This window comes from Lynx canadensis, chromosome D2 (assembly GCF_007474595.2).
Source record: "Lynx canadensis isolate LIC74 chromosome D2, mLynCan4.pri.v2, whole genome shotgun sequence".
In the NCBI taxonomy this organism is placed as follows: Eukaryota; Metazoa; Chordata; class Mammalia; order Carnivora; family Felidae; genus Lynx; species Lynx canadensis.
This window is the reverse complement of record NC_044313.2, coordinates 68,568,246-68,590,622: the sequence shown is the minus strand read 5'-3', so window position 1 is coordinate 68,590,622 and position 22,377 is coordinate 68,568,246. Positions and strand designations below refer to the sequence as shown.

At 44.6% G+C, this 22,377-nt stretch overlaps 1 protein-coding gene across 1 annotated transcript in view; it reads left to right on the top strand.

Annotated features, from left to right (window-relative positions):
* The window catches only part of ABCB10 (ATP binding cassette subfamily B member 10), a 33,561-nt gene extending 13,663 nt beyond the window's left edge, over positions 1 to 19,898 (top strand). The window contains exons 4-13 of the mRNA XM_030334444.1: positions 2,154 to 2,288; positions 3,339 to 3,485; positions 4,509 to 4,644; positions 9,591 to 9,686; positions 11,059 to 11,268; positions 13,276 to 13,355; positions 14,840 to 15,020; positions 16,062 to 16,105; positions 17,541 to 17,575; positions 18,025 to 19,898. Of these exons, the coding sequence (XP_030190304.1) occupies positions 2,154 to 2,288; positions 3,339 to 3,485; positions 4,509 to 4,644; positions 9,591 to 9,686; positions 11,059 to 11,268; positions 13,276 to 13,355; positions 14,840 to 15,020; positions 16,062 to 16,105; positions 17,541 to 17,575; positions 18,025 to 18,244 (1,284 nt within the window). The 3' untranslated portion in view covers positions 18,245 to 19,898. The remainder of the gene's footprint in view (positions 1 to 2,153; positions 2,289 to 3,338; positions 3,486 to 4,508; positions 4,645 to 9,590; positions 9,687 to 11,058; positions 11,269 to 13,275; positions 13,356 to 14,839; positions 15,021 to 16,061; positions 16,106 to 17,540; positions 17,576 to 18,024) is intronic.
* Positions 19,899 to 22,377: the final 2,479 nt, after the last annotated feature.

Below are 22,377 nucleotides of genomic sequence, written 5' to 3'. Positions count from 1 at the left end.
TATTTTATTTTTTTTTTTAATTTTTTTTTCAACATTTTTATTTATTTTTGGGACAGAGAGAGACAGAGCATGAACAGGGGAGGGGCAGAGAGAGAGGGAGACACAGAATCGGAAACAGGCTCCAGGCTCCGAGCCATCAGCCCAGAGCCTGACGCGGGGCTCGAACTCACGGACCGCGAGATCGTGACCTGGCTGATGTCGGACGCTTAACCGACTGCGCCACCCAGGCGCCCCAAGGGGTCTCTTTTCTTAAGGACCCTGATCTCATCAGGGCCCCACCCTTATGACCTCATTTCACTTTAATTACTTCCTTAGAAGCCCCATCTCCAAATATAGCCACACTAGGGTTAAGGCTTCAGCATATAAATTTTGGGGGGGGCACCAACATTCAGCCTCATGAGTTGGCATCACCTGGGACCTGGTTTTTAGCCCTGGAGGAACAAAAGTAGCCTTAGTTTCTCACAAGCTCCCTGGACCTGACCTCTGATAAGTCTGCTGACAAGAACCTAGTAATGTCTATACCAGACTGCAAGTTTAGTAGTTTACATTACGGGATCTTCCTTCCTACAGTAAGATGTGTGTTCCTGGGGCGCCTGGGTGGCTCAGTCGGTTGAGTGTCCGACTTCGGCTCAGGTCAGGGCCTTGCAGTTTGTGAGTTCGAGCCCCGTGTCGGGCTCTGTGCCGACAGCTGAGAGCCTGGAGCCTGCTTCAGAGTCTGTGTCTCCCTGTCTCTGCCCCTTCCCCACTCGTGCTCTGTCTCTCTCTGTCTCTCAAAAATGAGTAAACGTTAAAAAAAAAAAAATGTGTGTTCCTGCTCTTCCAAATGCTCCTTTTTGGTGACAGGACCCTGCATTAGGCTTCAAAGACTTATTACCAAGCACGGAACCCGAGCAGAGAGAGGTGGGTGGTGCCGAGACATTCTGATGGCTATTCCGGCCCCACCGCAGAGGACGCCCCATGCAGTTGGTTTGCTTGAGCTCTGTCGGATTCAGGCCCCGGAACTGTGAGGCCTGCCTTGATTGCATCCCTGCCCCTGCACATGGCCTGCAGGTGACCTGCTGGACTGCACGGCCTGTGTGCTCAGGGTGGATCGGTCCATAAGTGGTCAAAGGTGCCAACCACCTTCCTGCCTCAGGGCCTTTGGGCACTTGCCCTCGTAAGACCCTATTACACCTGCAGTTATCCTCTGTGTGTCTCTCTCTTTTACCCATCTGCTATCTAGCTGTCACTCTGATAAAACTCCACACGGATCAGCTGTCTCCCAGGCGCCTGGAATAGTGTGAGCTGTCTGTAGGCGTTCAGTAACGGGCTGTTGAATGAACGATTGGCTGATCCGTTTATCACTGTTACGTTTCGGTCTGCGACTTTTCCTCAGCGTTTTAAGAAAGCCTCATGCCGACTATACTATTTCCCGTGCAGATGAGATTTGGCGGATTTTAACCATTTGTTGAAGAGACGCTGGTACCATTGAAAATCCAATCACCGAACTGCAGGGTTGGCAGGAGCCCCATTATATTATGTCTCTAGAAGTTGATTATTTCCTCCTTGAGCAGCTCCAGTTGCTAGAAACTTCTTATGTTGAGTCCACATCCCTCCTGCCGAGACTTCGGTCCTCTGAGCCCTGGAAACAGCTCCAACTCTTCTTCCACTTGTTAGTCCTGCTTTCACCTGATCGTCGATTGATACGGGGTTTTGTGGTGTCTTTGCCGTCTTGGCCATTTCAGCGCGACGTTGCTCTGGTCATTCAGTGCCTTAGAGGGGACCCAGACTTGAATACAGAATTCCTGGTGTGGTCTGGCCAGCGTGGAGCAGCCCGGGCCTCCTTCCCTCACTCCTGTCCTGCCTTCCCCCCCGCCTCTCTCGTGGGACAGCATGGTCTAATGTGCACACAGCACTGTACCGGCTGTGGTCCAGCACTGGACGGTAAAATATTTCCATCCTTTCTTCAGCAGCTTTGTCCGTATTACCCCCGTGTGGTGTGCTCAGTACTCAGGGGGTTTTATGAAGCTTGAAGGTGTCTGAATAACACACACACAAACACACACACACACACACACACACACACACACACACACACCTGTAGTAGGTAATGAAAGTGTCTTGCTGCTCTATGTAACAAACACCTAACACCTTTTGGCTTTTGTTTTTGACAGTTTTATGTCTCACCTCAACTGGCCACTTTTGTTTTGAGTGTGGTGCCTCCAATATCCATCCTTGCTGTGATTTATGGACGTTACCTACAGAAGCTAACCAAAGTTATGCAGGATTCCCTGGCACAGACCACTCAGGTAAAAGCCCCTCCCTTACATGGTCTCCGCTTGGAGGAGATGTGCTTCTGCTTTTCAAAAAAGTACTTCACTTTTCCTTAAGGGAGCTCTCAAGAAGGCTAGAAACCTAGAATGGGTTTCTATGGGCTAGAATCCTATAGATTCTATCCTTCTAGAATAGGCTAGAATCCTAGAAACCTAAAATACTCTGCCTTCTAGACTAGATTACTACCCACACCTTGAAGTAGATCCCACTTGACTAAACATTGTGTGAACTCTTTAGTTCTTTACCATCACTGTTTCTCATAGGATCGCAAAGCTCATTGTATTTTGAAAATAGTGTCTGGGTGATGCTTTGTCCTTCGTTAATTGAGAAGTGAATCTTTGCAGTGCTATCCAGTATTGCATTTTTTAAAAACTAAACATAGCTGGTACATTTTCATGTTACAAAAAACATGGGTGTTTGTAATTGAGAACTTGAAAATATCAAGAGAAAAAAATAACACATATAACCCTACCTCTCAGAATGAATGGTATTAACATTTTTGGAGTCTATCCTTTTTACCTATCTTTTTCTCTGTATAAAAATATATTTCACAGGGCACCTGGGTGGCTCAGTCGGTTAAGCATCCAACTCTCGATTTCGACTCACAATCTCACAGTTTCGTGAGTTCGAGCCCCGCGCTGGTCTCTGCACTGACCACACACAGCCTACTTGGGATTCTTTCTGTATCTAATCTCTCTCTGTCTCCCTCTCTCTCTCTCTTTCTCTCTCTCTCTGCCCCTACCCTGCTCGTACTCTCTCTGTCTCTCTCAAAATAAGTCAACTTTAAAAATATATATATATTTCAGTATCCATTAGCCCCCGTTTGCCTTTCTATCTACATATATATGGTGTGTAAATGTGTAAATATAACAAAAATATATTTGTTTCCAAAAATAAAATTGTTCATATACTCTGCTTTGTAATCTGTTTTTAATGTCTTAAGAATGAGAGCCCCATTTTAACTTTGCTCTAGAAATCTTGAAATGTGACTTTCCTCCCCTGAAATGTATTTATTATTCTCCCAGCTAGCTGAGGAAAGTATTGGAAATATAAGAACTGTTCGAGCTTTTGGGAAAGAAATAACAGAAATAGAGAAATACACCAGCAAAGTGGACCACGTGATGCAGTTAGCAAGGAAAGAGGCGTTTGCTCGGGCTGGCTTCTTTGGAGCAGTAAGTAGATCATTTTGAAAAGAGTGCAAAGGACAGATGTTACGACTGAAACAGATTTGTATTCCCTTGACTTTGCCGTAAATAGAAAATAATTCTATTCCACTTCAAGATTAGGTCTGAGAGTTCATTTTTGTGAAAGAAGAGGAAACCACTGCATGTGACTAAGCGGCGGTGGGTGATGAGACCAACACGCGTGGGGGCAGGCAGATCCCCAACATGGCCCAGCCCAGCCACGTCCGCCTCACCGGGGAACTGTCTAGAAGTGTAGACCCTCAGCTGCACCCCAGGCCTACAAATCCAATGCTCTGGGGCTGCGCCCAGCAACGATCTGTTTTAACAGGCCTCCAGGTCGCTTCTGATGCAGGCAGTTTGAGACCCGCTGGGGATTAACCAAAATAACTTCAGTGTGTTTCAAGAAAAAAGTATGACAGAAATGATCGCATTGATCACAATGAACTCAAATACAACACTGAACTAGAAAATCACCGTGAGCGGGAAATCTATACCATGTTCAAATGGGAAAGAACTTCAGAGGCGATTCAATAATGGTCATGATTTAGGGACACAGAGGAAACAGGCCCAGATGAGGCAGCATTACCAAAGACCATGTACCTAACAAAGCTCAAGGCAGATCAGAGACAGGACTCCAACTTCTTGTCTAGCCTTTGCTCAGGGCATCACATTAAGATACATAAATGCATATGCTTGCTGTGCATTCGTCTTGTTGTTAGGGAGGGAGTCCTTAATATTGTGTTTTCCTTTGCAAACCGAGTCCATTGAGTAAAATAGGAATCTGATGGGTGACTTAGCTTCTAGGTTTTCACGTTGATGAGATCATTTCCTTCAATATTGTGATCTTTCCAAAGTAGTTTTTTATTTGAAATTCAGATTAAAACTTAGTGTTCTGGGAAAACCTTGTTGTGATAGTTAAATGCAAAAAAGAAACTATAGGCGATATTTACGCTTTTTGCATTTAGGTTTCTGGCTCCTACCTGAGGTGTCTTCATTTTCTTCATTTGACAGACGGGGCTCTCCGGGAACCTGATTGTGCTTTCTGTCCTGTACAAAGGAGGGCTGCTGATGGGCAGTGCCCACATGACCGTGGGTGAACTCTCTTCCTTCCTAATGTATGCTTTCTGGGTTGGATTAAGCATTGGAGGTATATAATTTAAATAGGCTTGGGAGTTACAAATTAAAACTCAGCTTATTGTCTCTGCGGTAACAATTTAACTTTGCCATTGCACCACCTCTCGTCAGTTAACTTCAGCTGAAAAAAACATTTCCTAGAATGTTAGTCCAAATTGCCTCTGAAAGATGTAAAGATACGAATGCGATCTTGCCATGTAGGTGAGCAGTTCCTTGGCTGGGAAGGTGAGGATTTTCATAGGCCTCTCGTGGCTCATTGAGCTCAGGGTCATGCTGGAGCCGTATTTTCCAACTTGCATGTTAACACAGCTTGCTGGCTCTGGTCCTAGGAGGTGGGACCAGCAGGTGGGGGCTCTGGGACCTAGGAGGTGGAAGGAAGGACAGTGCTGAACAGGTGTGCACACAAAACCCACGGTTCCTGTGGCTCTGGTAGTTACCCGACCGACAAATCACCGTGAAATAAAATTCCTTTTGTACCAAGTCAACCACATTCAAAACCGATGAACAGTCGTTAAGTATAAATCAGAAAGTGCGTAAAGCAGAGTCGCTTGCCTTGGTCAAGAATCTCTCGAAGTTCAGCTTCTGTTGTTGAATCCTGGCCAAGGGGAAGCAAGTTCTTGGAGACAGAGCTGTGTGAAGTCTATGAAAGTTTTCTTTCCTGTACCTCGCCTGCATGCCCAGCCAACAGGGGACAAATGATTTCCTGCCTTTTGTTTTCCTCCTTCCCTGAAAACTGAGATAGAAAGGTTAGATAAATAGCTTGAGGTCTGGCCAGCGGAACTCTGGTATCCCACCGTGGCATCTCAACCCAAGACCTTTATTTTCAGGGTTAAAGCTAGAGGCTTTTCCTTAGACGTTGGCAGGCAAGTGAGGATATTTTCTGGACTGAGATTTTGAGAGATCCCTGAAAAGAGCATGTTAGTTCTGCGGGCTGCTCTGGAAGAAAACCCTGATTCAGACCGGTCAGGGTGCTAAGTGACTTGGGAAGTGAGAGGGTCAGTTCTCGAGGACCCGGTGAGGTGGGGTCGCTCTCCTCTCCACCCCTGGGATGAGCCTGCTGGGCCACAGGGTCTCACACCTGGGTGGTCGTGTTCCTTCAGTCTTCTGTCCTGCCCGACAGTGGATTTACCTTCTACCACTTACCCTCTCTGCGGCCTTTCTTTCACATCCCACGCTTGACCGCAGTCTGCTGTCCTCCCAAGCCTCCCCCAATCTTCTGTTTTCTGCCACAAGCTGCTTTGATCTTTCTTAGTCCCTCCGCTCCTCACACCTGCTTTTCTCCAAAATTCTTGACCCGACAGAAGCTACCTCTGTTTTGGGGTGTTCACTGCCTTCCTTTTTGTCCGGACAAGTTCGCAGCTGTGTCTTGTACAGGAGTAGGTGGGAAACAAGGTGTACTGGGTGACTGACGGGAGTTAATTCCCTCCCCCAGTTACGGAAGCTGCTGCTGAGGCTTTGTCTGTGCTCGAGGTTTGAGGGTAGCTTTGCTTTCTGAACCACAGGCTGTCCCATGACTCTGGTCACTGCCTGGTACGATACGTGCCATGTGGGGCTGGAGGGGGGAGAAAAGGTGCGGGTAGATGGGTGGGGATCTGTGACCACACGGTGTCCCCACATTTACAACCTAGATAGGTACTTAAGGCTGTAGGAACTTGATTCAAGAAGCTGAAACAGATTTTAAAGGTTTTTGTGAAGCTCACTGTTGAAAATAATCGCATGATGAATCTGTAAGCAAGAAATCCTATTTTGTTTGTTAGAATGTATTTAATAATTAAATGTTAAAGAATGTTTAGATGTTTTCTGCTTAGAATAGCATACTGAAAAACAAATACAGCAAATTCTACGTATATTCGAGAGAGGATCAGAAGGGCTGTTTGAAGAAAAGCATGCTTGTTCGTTTTGTGCCAGAGAATGCCCTTACATCTACCTAGCGAACCCCAATATCTCGTTTCTTATTTATTTCTATCGAGGTGAAATTCACCTAACGTAACGTGAACCGTTTTAAAGTCTACAGTCCGGTGGTATTTTGTACATTCACAGTGTTGTGCAACCACCGCCTCCCCTTGGTTCCGAAATATCTTCGTCACCCCCCACACCCCCAGCCCAAAAAGAAAATCCCATACTCGTTAAGCAGTCGGTTTCCATATCCCTCCCTCCCCCAGCCCCTGGCACCCACAGTTTGCTTTGTGTCTTCCCGTCTTTACTGGAGTTCGCATAAAAGGAATCACACAATATGCGGCCTTGTATGTTTGGCTTGTTTCACTCAGCACGTTTTCACAATTCGCTCACATTGTAGCGTGCTTTGGTCCTTCCTTCCTCTTCACGGCTGAATAATACTCTGTTGTATGGGTGGACCGCATGTTGTGTATCCGGGGCCATTTTGCTTTGTTTTGATTTTCACTATGTTGAACTACCTCCGACTCCTTCCCTCCTTTTTTCTTTTTTTTTCTTTTTTATTAATAGAAAATTTGTTAGAGGAATTTTAGGTTCACAACAAGATTAAGCAGAGAGTATAGGGAGTTCCCACATGTTCCCTGCCTCTACGCGAGCACAGCCTCCCCATCAGCATCCCCCACCAGAGTGGCACATTTGTTATCATTGACAAAGCAACACTGACAGGTGATTATCACCCAAAGTCCAAAGTCCATCGTTTACATTACGTTCACTGGTGTTGTATATCCCATGGGTTGGAACATGCATCTATCATTACAGTATCATACAGAATACTTTCACCGCCCTAAAAGTCCTCTGTGCTCTGCCTATTCCCCCCTTCCCTTAACCCCTGGTGACCACTGATCTTTTTATTGTCTCCACACTTTCACCTCTTCCAGAGCGTCATCTAGTTCAGATAGGCATCTTTCATTTCGTAGGTGGCATTTAGTGTTCCTCTGTGTCCTTTCAGGACTCGATCGCTCGTTTGGTTTTAGCACGGACTAATATTGCATCGTCCGACGTACCACGGTTTCTTTACCCACCCACATTCTGAACGACATCTCGATTGCTTCCAGGTTTTGGCAATTATGAATAAAGATGCTCTAAAGATCCACAGGCAGGTTTTTGTGCCGACGTGAGTTTTCCCCCTCTGTGGGTAAACCCAAAGGAGTGAGATTGCTGGGTCGTAGGCAAGAGTATGTTCGGCGTAAGGAACTGCCTTCCAAAGTGGCTGTACCATCTTGCATTCCCACCAGCAGTGAATGAGAGTTCCCAATGCTCTTCGTCCTCACCAGCTTTAGGTGTTGTCAGAATCTTGGGTTTTCATCCTTCCGTTAGGTGTGCAGAAGTATCTCGTTCTATTTGCATTTCCCCGATGACATGTGATGTCACCTGTAGATCTTTAGTGAGGTCTTTGGGTTCAGGTCTTCTGCCCATTTTTTGATCGGGTTGTTTTCTTACTGTCGAGTATGAAGAGTTCTTTATACATCGTGGATACCTTTGTCAGCTGGGTCTTTTACAAATATTTTCTCCCAGTCTGTGGCTTGTCTTCTCATTCTCTCTGGAGAGCACAAGTTTTTAATTTTAATGAAGTCTAATTTGTCAGTTCTTTCTTTCATGGATCATGTGTTTGGTGTTGTATCTACAAAGTCATCACCAAGCCCAGAGTCATCTAGGATTTGTCCTATGTTAACTTCTAAGAGTTTTACAGTTTTGTTTTTTACGTTGAAGTCTGTGATCCACTTTGAGTAATTTTTGTGAAGGGCATGAGGTCTGTGTCTAGATTCTTTTCTTTTTTTTTTTTTTGCATGTGGATGTCCAGTATTTCCAGCACCACTTGTTGAGAAGACCATCCTTTCTTTATTGAATTGCCTTTGCTCATTTGTCAAAGATCAGTGGACGATATTTATCTGGACCTATTTCTGCCCGGTGCACTTTTAATTCCACACGAAGAGTTTAATCCACTGTACCTTGCACAGATTTCCACAAAAAATGCACAAAAATACCTTAGAAAGAATAGCTGAATTGCATTTTTGTGGCATCGTTACCGCATGTTACAAGTATATGTTCTTGCGGTTGGCATGGCCTAGCGTACTTGGAGTTTGTTTGCTTTAAGTCATTCATTCATTCACAGTTCAAAGGTGACTTTGGGGTACCTAGGTGTCTCAGTCGGTAAAGCATCCGGTTCTTGATCTCAGCTCAGGTATTGATCTCGGGGTCTGAGTTCAGGCCCCGTGTTGGGTTCCGCGCTGCGTGGGGAGCTTATTTAAAAAACAAACAAACATGGGGCGCCTGGGTGGCTCAGTCGGTTAAGCGTCCGACCTTGGCTCAGGTCATGATCTCACGGTCCGTGAATTCGAGCCCCGCATCGGGCTCTGGGCTGACAGCTCAGAGCCTGGAGCCTGCTTCAGATTCTGTGTCTCCCTCTCTCTCTGACCCTCCCCCATTCATGCTCTGTCTCTCTCTCTCTCTCAAAAATAAATGAACATTAAAACAAACAAACAAAAACAAAGGTGACTTTAAAAAGAGATTGTTGGAAAATTTAACATTTCTAAATTCCTTTTCAGTTTTTAGCCTAGTAAAAGTTGTATTTGTCGAGTGCTTGAAATGGGGTTTGATTTTGCAGATATGAATTTAAAATGAATATTGGGATGCTTTATATTCCTTGTAAGTAAGCATTATATTCTATTTGTATTGCTCTGTTTTTTCACTAGGTAGCTTTTCTCTGTAACGTTGTGATTTTAATTCAGTGGTTGATTACTGTGGCTATATGCATTTGTAAATTCCCAATCAAACATGAAATATGTATTAGAAATCAGTGAAATCGGAGGAGGAGAAGCTGAAGGCAAACAAGGGTATGAGACAGAGGGAATTTTGAGTACAGATTCCCAGGCAGTTGCCTCAAATCCTGTTTGAAAGTGAACAGATGTTATATTAAAAGCAAGTTACCGTTACTGTTTGCAGAGGGCTGTAGCAGATGGTTGTTTCCTGGCATTGGTGATGAGTATGTTTGCTTCTTGTCCTTAGGGCTGAGCTCTTTCTACTCGGAGCTGATGAAAGGGCTGGGTGCCGGGGGACGCCTTTGGGAGCTCCTCGAGAGAAAGCCTGAGCTGCCTTTTGACGGTGGGTATCCCACGGGTTTGTTCTTTGCTGGGATTAGACAAATGTTGCTTTGGGGGTGCCTGGGCGGCTCAGTTGGCTGAGCATCCAACTTCTGATTTCAGCTCAGGTCATGATCTCGCAGTTCATGAGTTTGAACCCCCTCCCTTCCCCTCTGTGCTGGCGGCTCAGAGCCCGCTTGGGATTCTCTGCTTCTCCCTTGCTCGCTTGCGTTCTCTCTCTTTCTCTCTCTCAAAATAAATAACTAAACAGTTAAAAAAAAATGTGGCTTGGGACAGTTAGACCAGCTCTACCTGTGAAGGCTGAGCATGACAAGGGTGTTGTCCTTGCCACGTTACGGAAAGGGTGATCAGAGGGGCAGGTGGTGGGAGGGGAAGGACAAAGGAAGCGTGGGGGCTGACCATGCAGTGTGTCAGTCCTGCCGGTGATTTGTTACCAAGAGCAGCAGGAAGGAAGCGAGTACCACCCGGGGGTACAGATGGGAAGGGCCCTGGCCAGTCGGCCAGATTTGTCTTCTGTGGTGCTTTTGATGTTTGTGTTGGGGCGAGGGCGGGGCGGGGGGAAAGGAAGGCAGGTCACACATTAAAAGCCTCCAAATTTCTTGGCTTGGGGAGGGGGGTGGGCTAGCGGATGCTGGTGTTAATTGGCTAGAGCCATCTCCTTCGTCAACTCCTTCCCTAGAAGCTAGCGCTCCGGGGAGCTACGTGACCTAGAAGCAGTGGCCACTCCGTCACTCGCTGACTCCCAGGACACTGATTGCTGCTCAGCCCCAGTATTCTCCAGTGTGACAGGCTGGAGGAAGTAAGCCCGGCTGAGGGAGATGGAGTGGCTTCTCCCGAGTCATCGGCAGGGTGAGGAGTACGAGGACAGAGCAGCCCTCGGATCCCTCTGGCTCTGCGGCTGGTGTACAATGCTCAGCCCTCTGTCATCCTTCTCTCAAGACATTTAGAGAAGAGAAGATAAACCCTGCACCCGAGGAACTCGAGGTGGCGGCACAGAGCGGGGAGGCAATCGGCTTCAAAACCAGACTGCCCTACGGGTGGACGGTCGCGCCGCTGCCCGTTGGCTTGGGCAGGCGGTTGTCTCTGAGACTCCGTGTCCCGTCAGTAAAACTGGGACAGTCACCTCTGCCCATCAAGGCCATGAGGCTCAGACGAACGCAGAGGTATCGTGCCTCGCACAGAGTGCATGCAGAGCAGGCTCCGGGTGAGCGTTAGACGGAGGCCTCTTCCTGGCTTGCCCGGGAAGGACTCACAGTCCGGGGGAGTGTGGTGGCCGTGGCCCGGCACCGCCTGGAGTCAGACGAGTGGGAGAATGGAGTTCCGCTGTCCGTTGGATCTTTGCGTTAAGTAACTCGTATTCTGTCTTGTTTCAGAAGGGGTCGTTTTAAACCAGGAAAGTTTCCAGGGCACCCTGGAGTTTCGGAACGTGCATTTCGCCTACCCCGCTCGCCCGGAGGTGCCTATATTCCAGGATTTCAGCCTTTCTATCCCGTCAGCGTCGGTCACGGCGCTGGTTGGCCCAAGTGGTTCTGGCAAATCAACGGTGCTGTCCCTCCTGCTGAGGTTGTATGACCCCATTTCTGGTGAGTGGGTCATCGCCTGGTAGGGTGGGAGGCCTCTCCAGAGCCCCCCAACCCCTGTATTCTGGGAAAGGACCAAATTATGCAACAACTTGTAGTGTGAGACTTCTGGATGCCAGAGAGTTTGTTCCGAGGAAAGGAAGCCGCTATACAAAGGGGTCCCTCTTAAGAGTACACAGAAGCCCCGTCAGGCAGTTTGTAGCGTTCCTGTCTGGCCTCTTCAAGTCCCGAGCGACTTCCTGAATTCTGCCTCCTCTCCCGTGCCGGTGTCTCCTTCTGACGCCCCCATCCTGGGAGAGGACAGGCAGGGCTGCCCCGCAGCTACGGGAAGGTGCCCCACGTGTGGCAGAGCATCACTGCCCAGCAGCCGCGGAGTAAGTGCCTCTCTGTGCCAGCCGCTCAGCTTGTAAAGCTTCTCTGGAAGCCTTCGGGCTGCATCCGCCCGTGAACTGCCCCGTGGCCAGCGTGCAGACCGGTGATTTGGCAGTCCGTGGTTCACTTCTAGTTTGTGACTGCTTTCTTGAAGTCATTTTGAGGTAGTAGGAATTTTTTTAATGGATTTTTCTCGCTCTGGTTTTTATTTTGTTTTTAACTGGATCATAGCATCTTTTAGAGCAGAGAACATGTTATTTTACTTCCTTATGTCCTTTGTCAATTAAGATGTAATTGACATATAGTATTATATTAGTTCCGGGTGTACAACCTGATTTGCTGTATGTATATCTTATGGAAGGTCTAGTTAACATCCATCACCACACATAATTATAAAGTCTATATCCTTCTTTATATCAGAGCCTGAAGTAGATAGTCCTTATGTATGGCTTTCATTCTGGATTGAGACAACAAGGATGTTTCTCAACAAGAAAACAACTGCTTGTTAGTAAAGAACCACATCATTAATTTAAAAGGAATACGTCTCGTGGCTTTTGTAGCTGTGCTTTTTGGTTAAAACAACGAGAGAGCTGGCTGTGTGCCAGATAAGTATTTGACTTGTGGATCCTGACCCGCAGAATAGCCAACTGCATTAAAATGGGTGTTAGCTCCACTGTTTGCCTCTGGAATCCCTGTTTTGATTCACTCTACTTGCTATAAAATTCTGAATTGAGAAAAATCCTAGTGAAGCGGTTTCTTTATCATAAACTGCCTTATCATAAATTCCAGCCTTGGGTAGACTATATATAAATATATATACACTTGTACTTTTTAAGCCAAAGACCTCAGATGTTTGCCAGTTGGCGAACGTTTACAGCTGGCTTGTAGAATCCCACACCACTGAGAAGGAATGGCATTTCTGAGTCACCATCATCGTCATCACCAAGCATTACTGAGCATCGTAGAATTAATTCTGTTAGCGAGGGTCGCAGGGTTACATCTGATTATTTAGATGTTCTGCTCTGGTATCAGATTCTCGGTGGCGGATAATGATTCTCTTCCAACTGCATTTATGCAGGAAGAGATTTTTTAAGGAAGAATAAAAGAGCTAAAAAAAAAAAATCACTGGCGGGGTTAAACTCCCAGGACACGTCTCGTAACTTCACTGCAGAACCAGGCTTTCGAGGTGGTTGCTGATGCTGACGTGGCCCGCAAGCTCCAGGATGAGGCAGCCACTGTCACAGGTGCCAGCTTCAGAGCTGTGCCACCACCGCCAGCGTCTGTGACAGCCAATGGACACCTCGCTGCTTGCCCCCTTCCGTGTAACTCTCTCCTGAGTCAGTTTTGCACAGGTGCATCTTCTTGTGGGGCCCTGAGTCATTCCAGAAAGGAAGCCATTGCAGCAAAGTGAGCTGCATGGATGAGCGAGGAGACGGGCTGGTCAGCTACCCGCTGCAGGGAGACGGGAGACACGGAAGTTCCATGAAACATGTTGATTTTAGATTCCGTTTGGAGATTTTGAATGGACTTGTAATCTTTAAAAGAACCAAGTGTGGAATTTTTCCACCAGATCCTTTCTCTGTTTTCATGAGTCATTGGCCCCGTGACACTCCGTGACTTTCCTCTCCTCTCTACAAGGAACTATCAGTCTCGATGGCCATGATATCCGTCAGCTAAATCCAGTCTGGCTGAGATCCAAGATTGGGACAGTGAGTCAGGTAGGAAGAGAGGTTTCTATTTTTATTGTACTTGTCCTTTCACTTTGCTTTTATTATTTATTTTTGCCTTAGACTGACCCTCCCAAAAGAGAAGGAAGTTTTCCAGATGTACCGAACTGATCTCACCCACAGGTTTTGTAGATTTGGAAACAGAGCTGTATCCTGCAGACCTTAAACACTTGATCCAATCGAAACCGATTTTTATCAAAAGCTGGGGACTCATGTTACTTTGTAGAGCAGATAGTCTAGAGGGTGAGGAGAAAACAATAGAACTTTTCTACATTTTACTGACTCCTCCACAGTTCCCATCTTGGTCACCAGCACACTCTATGGTTTTCCACAATGGGCTTCAGGGATAGTAAGCAAGCCAAGATTGGGGCAAGAGCCAGCGTCTCCTTGCAAAGAGGTCGCGGATTTCGAAGCAAAATGTTAGTGTAATATGGCGACTTTGATGGGGCTGTTTTCACGAGACCCTTTGGTGCAGGGAATTTTTGACGCGGTTGTTTATATTTTTATTACCAGGCTATGTGCACAGCAGACATATCTGAGCCTCCCCTCAGACCTTACCCCTGCCCCCACTCCCCTAGGCGAGGAGCAGGGGCGGGGGGTTGCTTGGTTGTATAAGTATACCAGTAGTGCATATTGTTTAGGGATGAAGAAAAGAAGCTGGAGGTTTATTTGCTTCTCAGGACTGTTCCACAGGGTTCTGTGAAAATGTCATGTCCCCACCCTGGTTTGTGTATATTTCTAAAAGTAATGAATAGAGATGGACTCCCCCCTTGATCCTCAGTGGGAAGCCCACAGCTGGAAAATTCAGGTGGACTCGGCATCTTCCATACCTGACAATTCCTAAGGGGAGGAGCTTGCATTTATGAAGTATCTACCGTGTGCCAGGCACCTGCTGTGGAATCTCATTTCCTGCAGTATAATGATGAAATCAATCCTGTTCATGGAACAACGTGGATTTTTTAGAAGTCGGCTGGGCGAATTGATGGAGAATGAGGGAGTAGAATTGAGAAAACAGTATACAGCTGACCCTTGAACAACATGGGTTTGAACTGCATGGGGCCACTCATATGTGGATTTTTATAGTGCAGTACTGTGAATGTGCTTTCTCCTCCTTATGATCTCCTAATAACATTTTCTTTAGCTTGCTTTATTGGAAGAATACGGTATGGAATACATAGAACATACAAGATACACAGTAATCACCTGCTTTATGTTATCAGTAAGGCTTCCAGTCAGCAGTAGACTATTAGTGGCTAGGTTTTTGGGGAGTCGAAAGTTATACTCAGATTTTTGACAGCACGGGGATCGGCACCTGTCTAACCCTCATGTTACTCAGCGGCCGACTGTGTGTTCTTGGGGAGCAATTTAATAGTTTCTTAGATATAAGTACTGTATTAAGCTTCACTACATTTACTAGATATGTTTGAAGTCTGTGTTGAAATTTGCAATAAATATGTTGTATTTCCAATGTGCAGGAACCAGTTTTGTTTTCTTGCTCAATTGCTGAGAACATTGCTTATGGTGCGGACGACCCCTCCTCGGTGACTGCCGAGCAGATAGAAAAAGTGGCTGATGTAGCCAATGCAGGTGCTTTCATCCGGAATTTCCCCCAAGGATTCAACACTGTGGTCGGAGAAAAGGGCGTTCTCCTCTCAGGTACCTTTTTGTTACTGCTTTGTAGCGAAAACTTGCTGTTCCAGAGAACTCTCCAGCATTTCGTATGGCAGTATTAATTTCTAATTAGGCTCTTGTCCTTAGAGTTTATGCAATTTGCCTTTCCATTTTCTAAAATTTCTTCTGTATGTGGACTGCTCCCCAGTGTCCTTCACTTTCCACCCGAAAGGTGTTCCCAGATTCCCACGCAGTGTCCCACTGAGTAATAGCCACAGCAGCTGCAGGGGGCTCGAACTCACAAACTGTGAAATCATGACCTGAGCTGAAGCTGGACACTTAACCGACTGAGCCACCCAGGCGCCCCGGTGGTTTATTCTCTTGGTTTTCTCCTGTTCTGTGCACACACACACAGACTGCTCCCTGTGCCCTGTTGTCCCCCAGGAAAGGAAAGACAAGAGGACAGAATGAGGACGGAAAGTGTCGGGAGTAGCGCCCTGAGGTAGAGCAGCAGAATGACAGGCCCCAGCACCACGGATGCCCTCTGCTCCCGCATCGGCTCCCATCCCCTTCACATACTGTGCAGAGACCCCTTGATGTCTTGAGTTTCTGGTTTCCTTGCCACATGGGATGTTCCGCAAGGGAGGCGGTGCGTGTAGCGGTTAAGAGCATAGGCCTTCGCTGTTGGTTCAGACCTCCGCTCTGCCACCTACCAACTTATAGACCTCAGACTGATTATTTTCTGCCTTGGTTTTTCATCCGTGGAAAGGGAATGATTACAGAATCTACTTCATAGGATTTTGTCAAGATTGAGCTAGATAACATCGTAACACATTCAGACAATGCCCGGCACAGCGGAACTCCTCAGTAAATGTTAGCTACGATAATAATGTTTGTTACTAATTTTGAGGTTGGTGAGGCGACAGTATATTTTAAACAGAGGTCTCTGTCCCCCGACCCACCTCAGCTGTGACTAACTGGAAGAAGCTGTCTTCAAACTGCCGCGTAGCTGATCAGAAAATCCTATTACCAAGAATTTTTGTTAAGGCTTTCAAGTTTTTTTAAAAAAAACATTGTCATTGTCAGGTGGCCAGAAACAGCGGATTGCAATTGCCCGTGCTCTGCTTAAGGTAAGCTTCAAGCCACTTGGCCGGGATTTTTTGTTGTTCTTGTTATCATTTTTAATTAGGGAGCTTATCATTTGTAATTTACTACTCTTCTTCCTTTTGTTTTTTTGGAGGGGGAGGCGAGGTACGTGGTTGAGAGTTCTGGTGAAAGATGGGTGGGGAGTGTTCCACCCGGTACGTCTCATCCCAATTTAACAAGTATTTCTTGGGTATGAGGAGCCCAGGAGTATGCTAGAGTTGTTGGAGGGAGAGAAGTTTGGCACATGAACCTTCCATCCTGAAGTATACAGTCTAATGAGTTAAACAGTGATTAATTCAAAATATCAAACAATACGAGTATGATTCCTTGTATCGTCTTTAGTCACCTGCTCAACTTAATAGTAGTACAGACTGGAAATACTTATACAGGACTCCTAAGAAGAGAGGGAAAGCCATTTTAGCTTAAGGCCCCAGACATTGTATTTCTTAGCAAATGATAGCCTTCCCCTTTGTTGTATAACTGTTCTCCTCAGGGTTATAGGTGAGGTTTTACTTTAAAACTTTTTTATGAAAAAAAATTTTGTTTAAGTTTATTTATCATTTATTTTTTGAGAGAGAGTGAGAGTGCATGAATGAGGGAGGGGGCAAAGACTGAGGGAAAGAGAGAGATTTGTAAGAGGGCTCTGTGCTGACAGCAGTGAGCTCGATGCAGGGCTTGAACTCACAAACCATGAGATGACCTGAGCCAAAATCAAGAGTCCAACATCTAACCAACTGAGCCACCCAGGTGCCCCTAAAACTTTTTTTTAAATGGTTACTTATTTTGAGAGGAGAGAGTGTGTGTGTGAGTGAGGGAGGGGTGGAGACAGAGAGAGAGAGAGTGAGGGAGGGGCAGAGAGAGAGAATCACAAGCGGGCTCCAGCTGTGAGCTCAGAACCTGATGTGGGGCTCGATCCCACGAGTCGTGAGGTCATGACCTGAGCCAAAATCGAGTCAGACACTTAACTGACTGAGCCACCCCGGCGCCCTCTTAGGTAAGGTTTTAAAAAAACAGCTATATTGAAGCATACCATAAAATTCACCAGTTTTAAATGTACTTTTCAGCGACCTTTAGGAAATTTACAATTGTTCAACTGTCACATGGTCCAATTTTAGAACATTTCTATCACCCCAGATTCCCTTATACACGCTTGTAGCTTTTCTCCTCCCCACCTCTAGTCCCAGGCCATCACCACTGTAATTTCTATCTGTCTGGATTTGCCTTTCTGGACATTTGAGATCAATGGAGTCCTACAGTTTGTAGAATTTTGGGTTTGGCTTCTTTCACTTGGCAGAATGTTTTCAAGGTTCATCCCCATTGTGTCACGTATCAATACTTTTTTTTTTTTTTATTCCTGAGAGTTTGTGTTTTCCTAATAAAATTGTGTTCCTTTTCTTTTTAACATTTTTCTTTCTTCAGAATCCCAAAATCCTTCTCCTAGACGAAGCAACCAGGTGAGGATATCTTAATCGTATGTATGATTGTATAAGCCACATCCTTCCTTTCCCAAATATGACTCCTTACTTCAAAGCGATACAGCTGAAAAATGCCGTTTTCCCCCCTTCCACTTTAAAGTGCCCGAGTGTGACTTAACGAGGCCAGTGGACAGGCTGAGTCGTAAGTTGAGCGTTCTAGTCTCAACCTAGACAAGTTTGTGATGAGCCCCGAGTCACTCTACTCAGCAGCGGTCCCGCAAGTTGTGTGGAAATCAAGGGTTCCGAGCTTCCTTTGTAGTATCTTTACGCTATAAGAGGTAGATAGTAAACCCAAGAGGTTGTCATTTTGATCACAGTGAAAATTCACTGCCGGTTCAGGACAGCTGTGTGTGCAACAGGAAGCACGTAAATACGCAGTATGGGTGGCACTGACAGCTTTGCTTTCTCATGTGGGTTTCCTGTTTAAGTGCCCTGGATGCTGAAAACGAGTACCTTGTGCAAGAAGCTCTAGACCGACTCATGGAAGGTAGGACGGTGTTGATTATTGCCCACCGTCTGTCCACCATTAAGAATGCGAATACGGTGGCTGTTCTTGACCAAGGAAAGATCACAGAACGTGGGAGACATGAAGAACTTCTTTCAAAACCCAACGGGATATACAGAAGATTAATGAACAAGCAAAGTTGAGTCCGCATAAAGAAGTAGTTACCGATGAAGTGAACGCGAGAGACTTTAGGGCGGAACATGGTCACAGGAATAAACGAACTTAGAGAGGATGTGAAATCTGGGAGTCACACTGCAAGTTATCTTAAGTATGCCTGTTTTTTCCCAGGGTGGGTAAAATATTGTTTTGAGATGCACCTGTTCTCAAGACCTTTTTATTCAGAGTTTTAATCACGGTAACTTTCTAAATGTCTCTAGCACTGAGATTATTTTCAGGTGTTTTACTTTCTTTTATCTTGGAATACTTTAGTTAATATAACGTGGCACCTCATTTGTTTTTTCTTACCTGCCATTACAGATTGAAACTATTGTCACATGACAATTTTTAAAAGGGGATTTTAAACAAAAGGCTTAATTATTTTAGGTGAGTTTTCCAATCACTGTGTAATCCTCTCGGTAGTATTCTACCTCCTTTGTGTCTAATTTTACTAGAAGATGAAAATCTTCCCTTTTTTTTTTAATTCTGGTAATCTCATGAAGTGAACCTCACATACAGACCTACAGAAATCATAAACATCACATGACAAGATGGGAACGTTTACATTCCATACTTCCTGTATTTTCAGAGGTATGAGAGTTTAGGAATATGTGTCCCTCTGGGATGAGACTGTTTGAATGTGTGTGGCTTTCAAAATCCTTAGCACGCGAAAGCCTGATGAGTTTTAGAAAGGGTTAAGAAGCCCATCCTTTGAATAAGAAAACTTCTATTTTCATTATTCACGCATTTGTTACTGTGGGAAGTGAGGCATGAACTTCCAGGTATTATTAAGAGGTAAAAATGAATTCTACGTTGAAGTTACCCAAAGGCATGTATTTTGACGATTATCTTTAAAAAATGTATAATTCCTAACCAAATGTTACTTTTCATCAGTTAAATACATTTGAAATTTCACTCAATGAGGCAAAAACCTAAATAATTTTCAACCTTAAAACATTTGAAAAAAGCTTAGTTCTTTCTATTCTGTACAACGTCATGAAACGTTAAGAACTTGTCACTCTTCTAAAAAGAGGACAATAGTCATTTTTATTTATGGTTATAGTTTTATGCACCCAAATGCCTTGGAACTCATAAAGCAATGCTGAGAGCCGTTAGATTTGCCATATTTCAAACCAGTGCTGTTAATTTGCTGTTGCCTCAAGAAAAAGTGTTTTTTTTTTACATTGACGATGCCAGAATCTAAGAAATAACTATGTTGATGTCATGAAGATAGAGGTTTTCCCTTGTTCTACATATTTATTAGTTCACTGATTATACTGGAAGGAGAGATCACTATTTCATGATAAGCAGAGTGTTAGATTTCATTCTACATAAAGGAGTTTATTATTAAATAAAGTGAACTCAGTGAATGAACGAACTCCATGTTCTTTGAATTAGGAAGCAGTACATCTGTGACAATCATTTTCACCACCTTTACTTGCATTCTTTATACAATTTGCTGTTATGGTGTGGTTCTCAGAAAGCAGACAAAACACAACGACAAGGGTGGATCTCTTTGTGCCATAGAAGTATTGACAAAATTGAATTTCATCATTACATTTTATTCTCTAACACAAAAATGTTCAATTGTGTCTTTAGGGAACATTTTATATCCTGGATTAAAATTTATAGTGAACTTTATCTGCGTCTGTCACTTCTTATAGAACTTTATTACATTCAGTTTCTCACTAGAATTTGGCTTTGGAGATTCAGAAATAAGGAAAAAACTGACATTACAAATAAAGTAAGTAGTAATTACAAGTTCCCTTCATTTCCTCCTTACCTAAGATTGTTACTGTCTTTTTGATTTTCTATTTATAAACTGTTAGAAGGTGAGGGAGGGATAGTAAAGTATCCCCCAAACTGAGACAGCATTGAAAGACTGGAAAACGAAGCAGGTGACTCCATTCAGTTTACACACGGTTTTATTCAAGGTAACTTACTGATGGGAGTTCGGGCGGACGATCATCCAGGCAGCTGCACAAATATTCTCCGCAGAGTTGAGACCTTAGTCTAGAGATTTTATAGGGCACTATAGGGAGATCAAAGGGCTTGCATGCACCTGACCGCGAACCTGTAATTAGATCTCGTGGCACCATCCAGGCATGGCGCAGGGGAAAGACTATGTTATCTCTACAAGATTTATGGGAGGCCAAAGCAAGCCTCCGTCCCTCCCAGCCTTGGCGGTCATTTCTAAGGTATGTATGTTAATCTTCAAGGGGCCCGGGACACAAGGGAGGTCATGGAGCAAACGTGGACAAGATGGAGGGCTAAAGGTGGAATCAGTATTGTCCGTAGTCCCACAGAAACATTGTAATTAGTTGCTTCCGTGCAAGAAATAAGTATCCCCTGCCCCTACCACGGACAAGGAACTGTGCTATGGAGTGGACAGATTAGCACCTGCCCTCAAGGGGCTTCTGTTCAGAAGGAGGGATGAGGCAGATAAAAATTAATTACAAGAAGATAGCTAAATATCACAGAGGTGTCGCTGCCCTTACCGTGGTTCCTACCACTTTGTTTCCTGAGTGTTTGCACGAGTTACCACATTTGGTACTTTGACGGTCCTATAATTTAAATAAATACCTATCATCCCCTTTTCACAGAAGAGGAAATAAGAATAGGCAAGCTGTAATTCATTCAGCGTTGATGCCGTATACAAGAAAAAATTAGAGAAATAGCCGGATCATGGCGGGGGGGGGGGGGAACCTTCAATATCATGCTGAAAATCTTAGTTTTCATCCTACATGTATGGAGAGCCATTGAAGGATGTGTATATTCATAGGGGCAATTTAGAAAATAAGCAAAAAAAGGACATTTTAATCACCTGAAATTTTACACGTGAAGATAAAATTTCACGTTAGTGAGCTTAACATTTTGTTGTCCGCCCTCCCAGGCTCATCTCTATGTGCAAGGCCTTCTCTGACCGCGGACCTGACTGCTTCTCAGGGAATAATCACAAGCTAAACAAACCATTATAGGCTAAACCCTTGCAAATACAGTTTTATAAATTAGGGCTCTATTTTGGGAAATCCATTTTATTCCATAAAAATGCCAAAGTGGCTAGAAAATAAAACAAACGTAAATGTTATAAAACATTAAGTATATTAATGAAAGGAGTATAGGACAACTACCTTGTAAATGTTCCTTTGGGGGTGTTCTCCGTGATTTATACATCTGAGGCATCATGGTAATCTATTCATTCAACTCATTCGAGAAACATTGGTCATCCTCTATTTTGTTAGGTCCTATGCTAATAAAGGACCAGTGCCTCCCTCCTGAAACTAACCTGTGGGTCACCAAAGTGCAGCCTGCTGCCTGATTTGTAAGGCCTGCAAGCTAAGGATGGTTTTTACAGTTTTAAATGGTTTTTAAAAAATCAAAAGAAAAATATCTCATAACACATCAAAGTTCTCTGAAGTTCAAACTTCGGTGTCCATAAACAGAGTTTTATTGGACCACAGCCAACTCGTGAGCAGTTGCAACAGACCGTACGGCCTGCAAGCAGGTGCTCTCTGGCCCTTGACAGCTTGCTGACTGCAGAACTAATGGAAACAATATGCGTGCTTCCCCGCTCGAAGGACTTTGAAAGCTGCAACGAAATTTAGCATTATCTCAAAAAGTTCCACTGGCATTAGAGGGCAATTGAATGAATACCTTGGACACTGGCTGGGGCACGGATGATTTCCATGATGAGTTCTCCATTGTTTCCCTGCCTTCCCATTTTAATATTATCACCATTATGTTGGTGATAATGGAAGTCTAACAATTCCGCCACAGTCACAGGATGTAGTTCTGGCTACTATCCTCTTGTTCATTGCAACTATCCTATTGTTCATTGTGATTACTACCACATAAATCAAAGTTTGGTCTTAACTGAAAGGGCAGTACTTTAGGAAGGGCGTACAGAAGGGAGGCACGTGTTGAGGTTGAGCATCTCACACTTGTACTTACATGTCTATACTTAGGAGGTACTTTATTTCAGTTAAAAAAAATGGGCTCATATTGGACATACTATTTTTTGACCAATCTGCTTTTTAAAATTTGATATTTTCCTATATCCTTTAAGTATTCATTACACATATCTACATGTAGTCTTTTTAACCATATAGAATTCTATAAT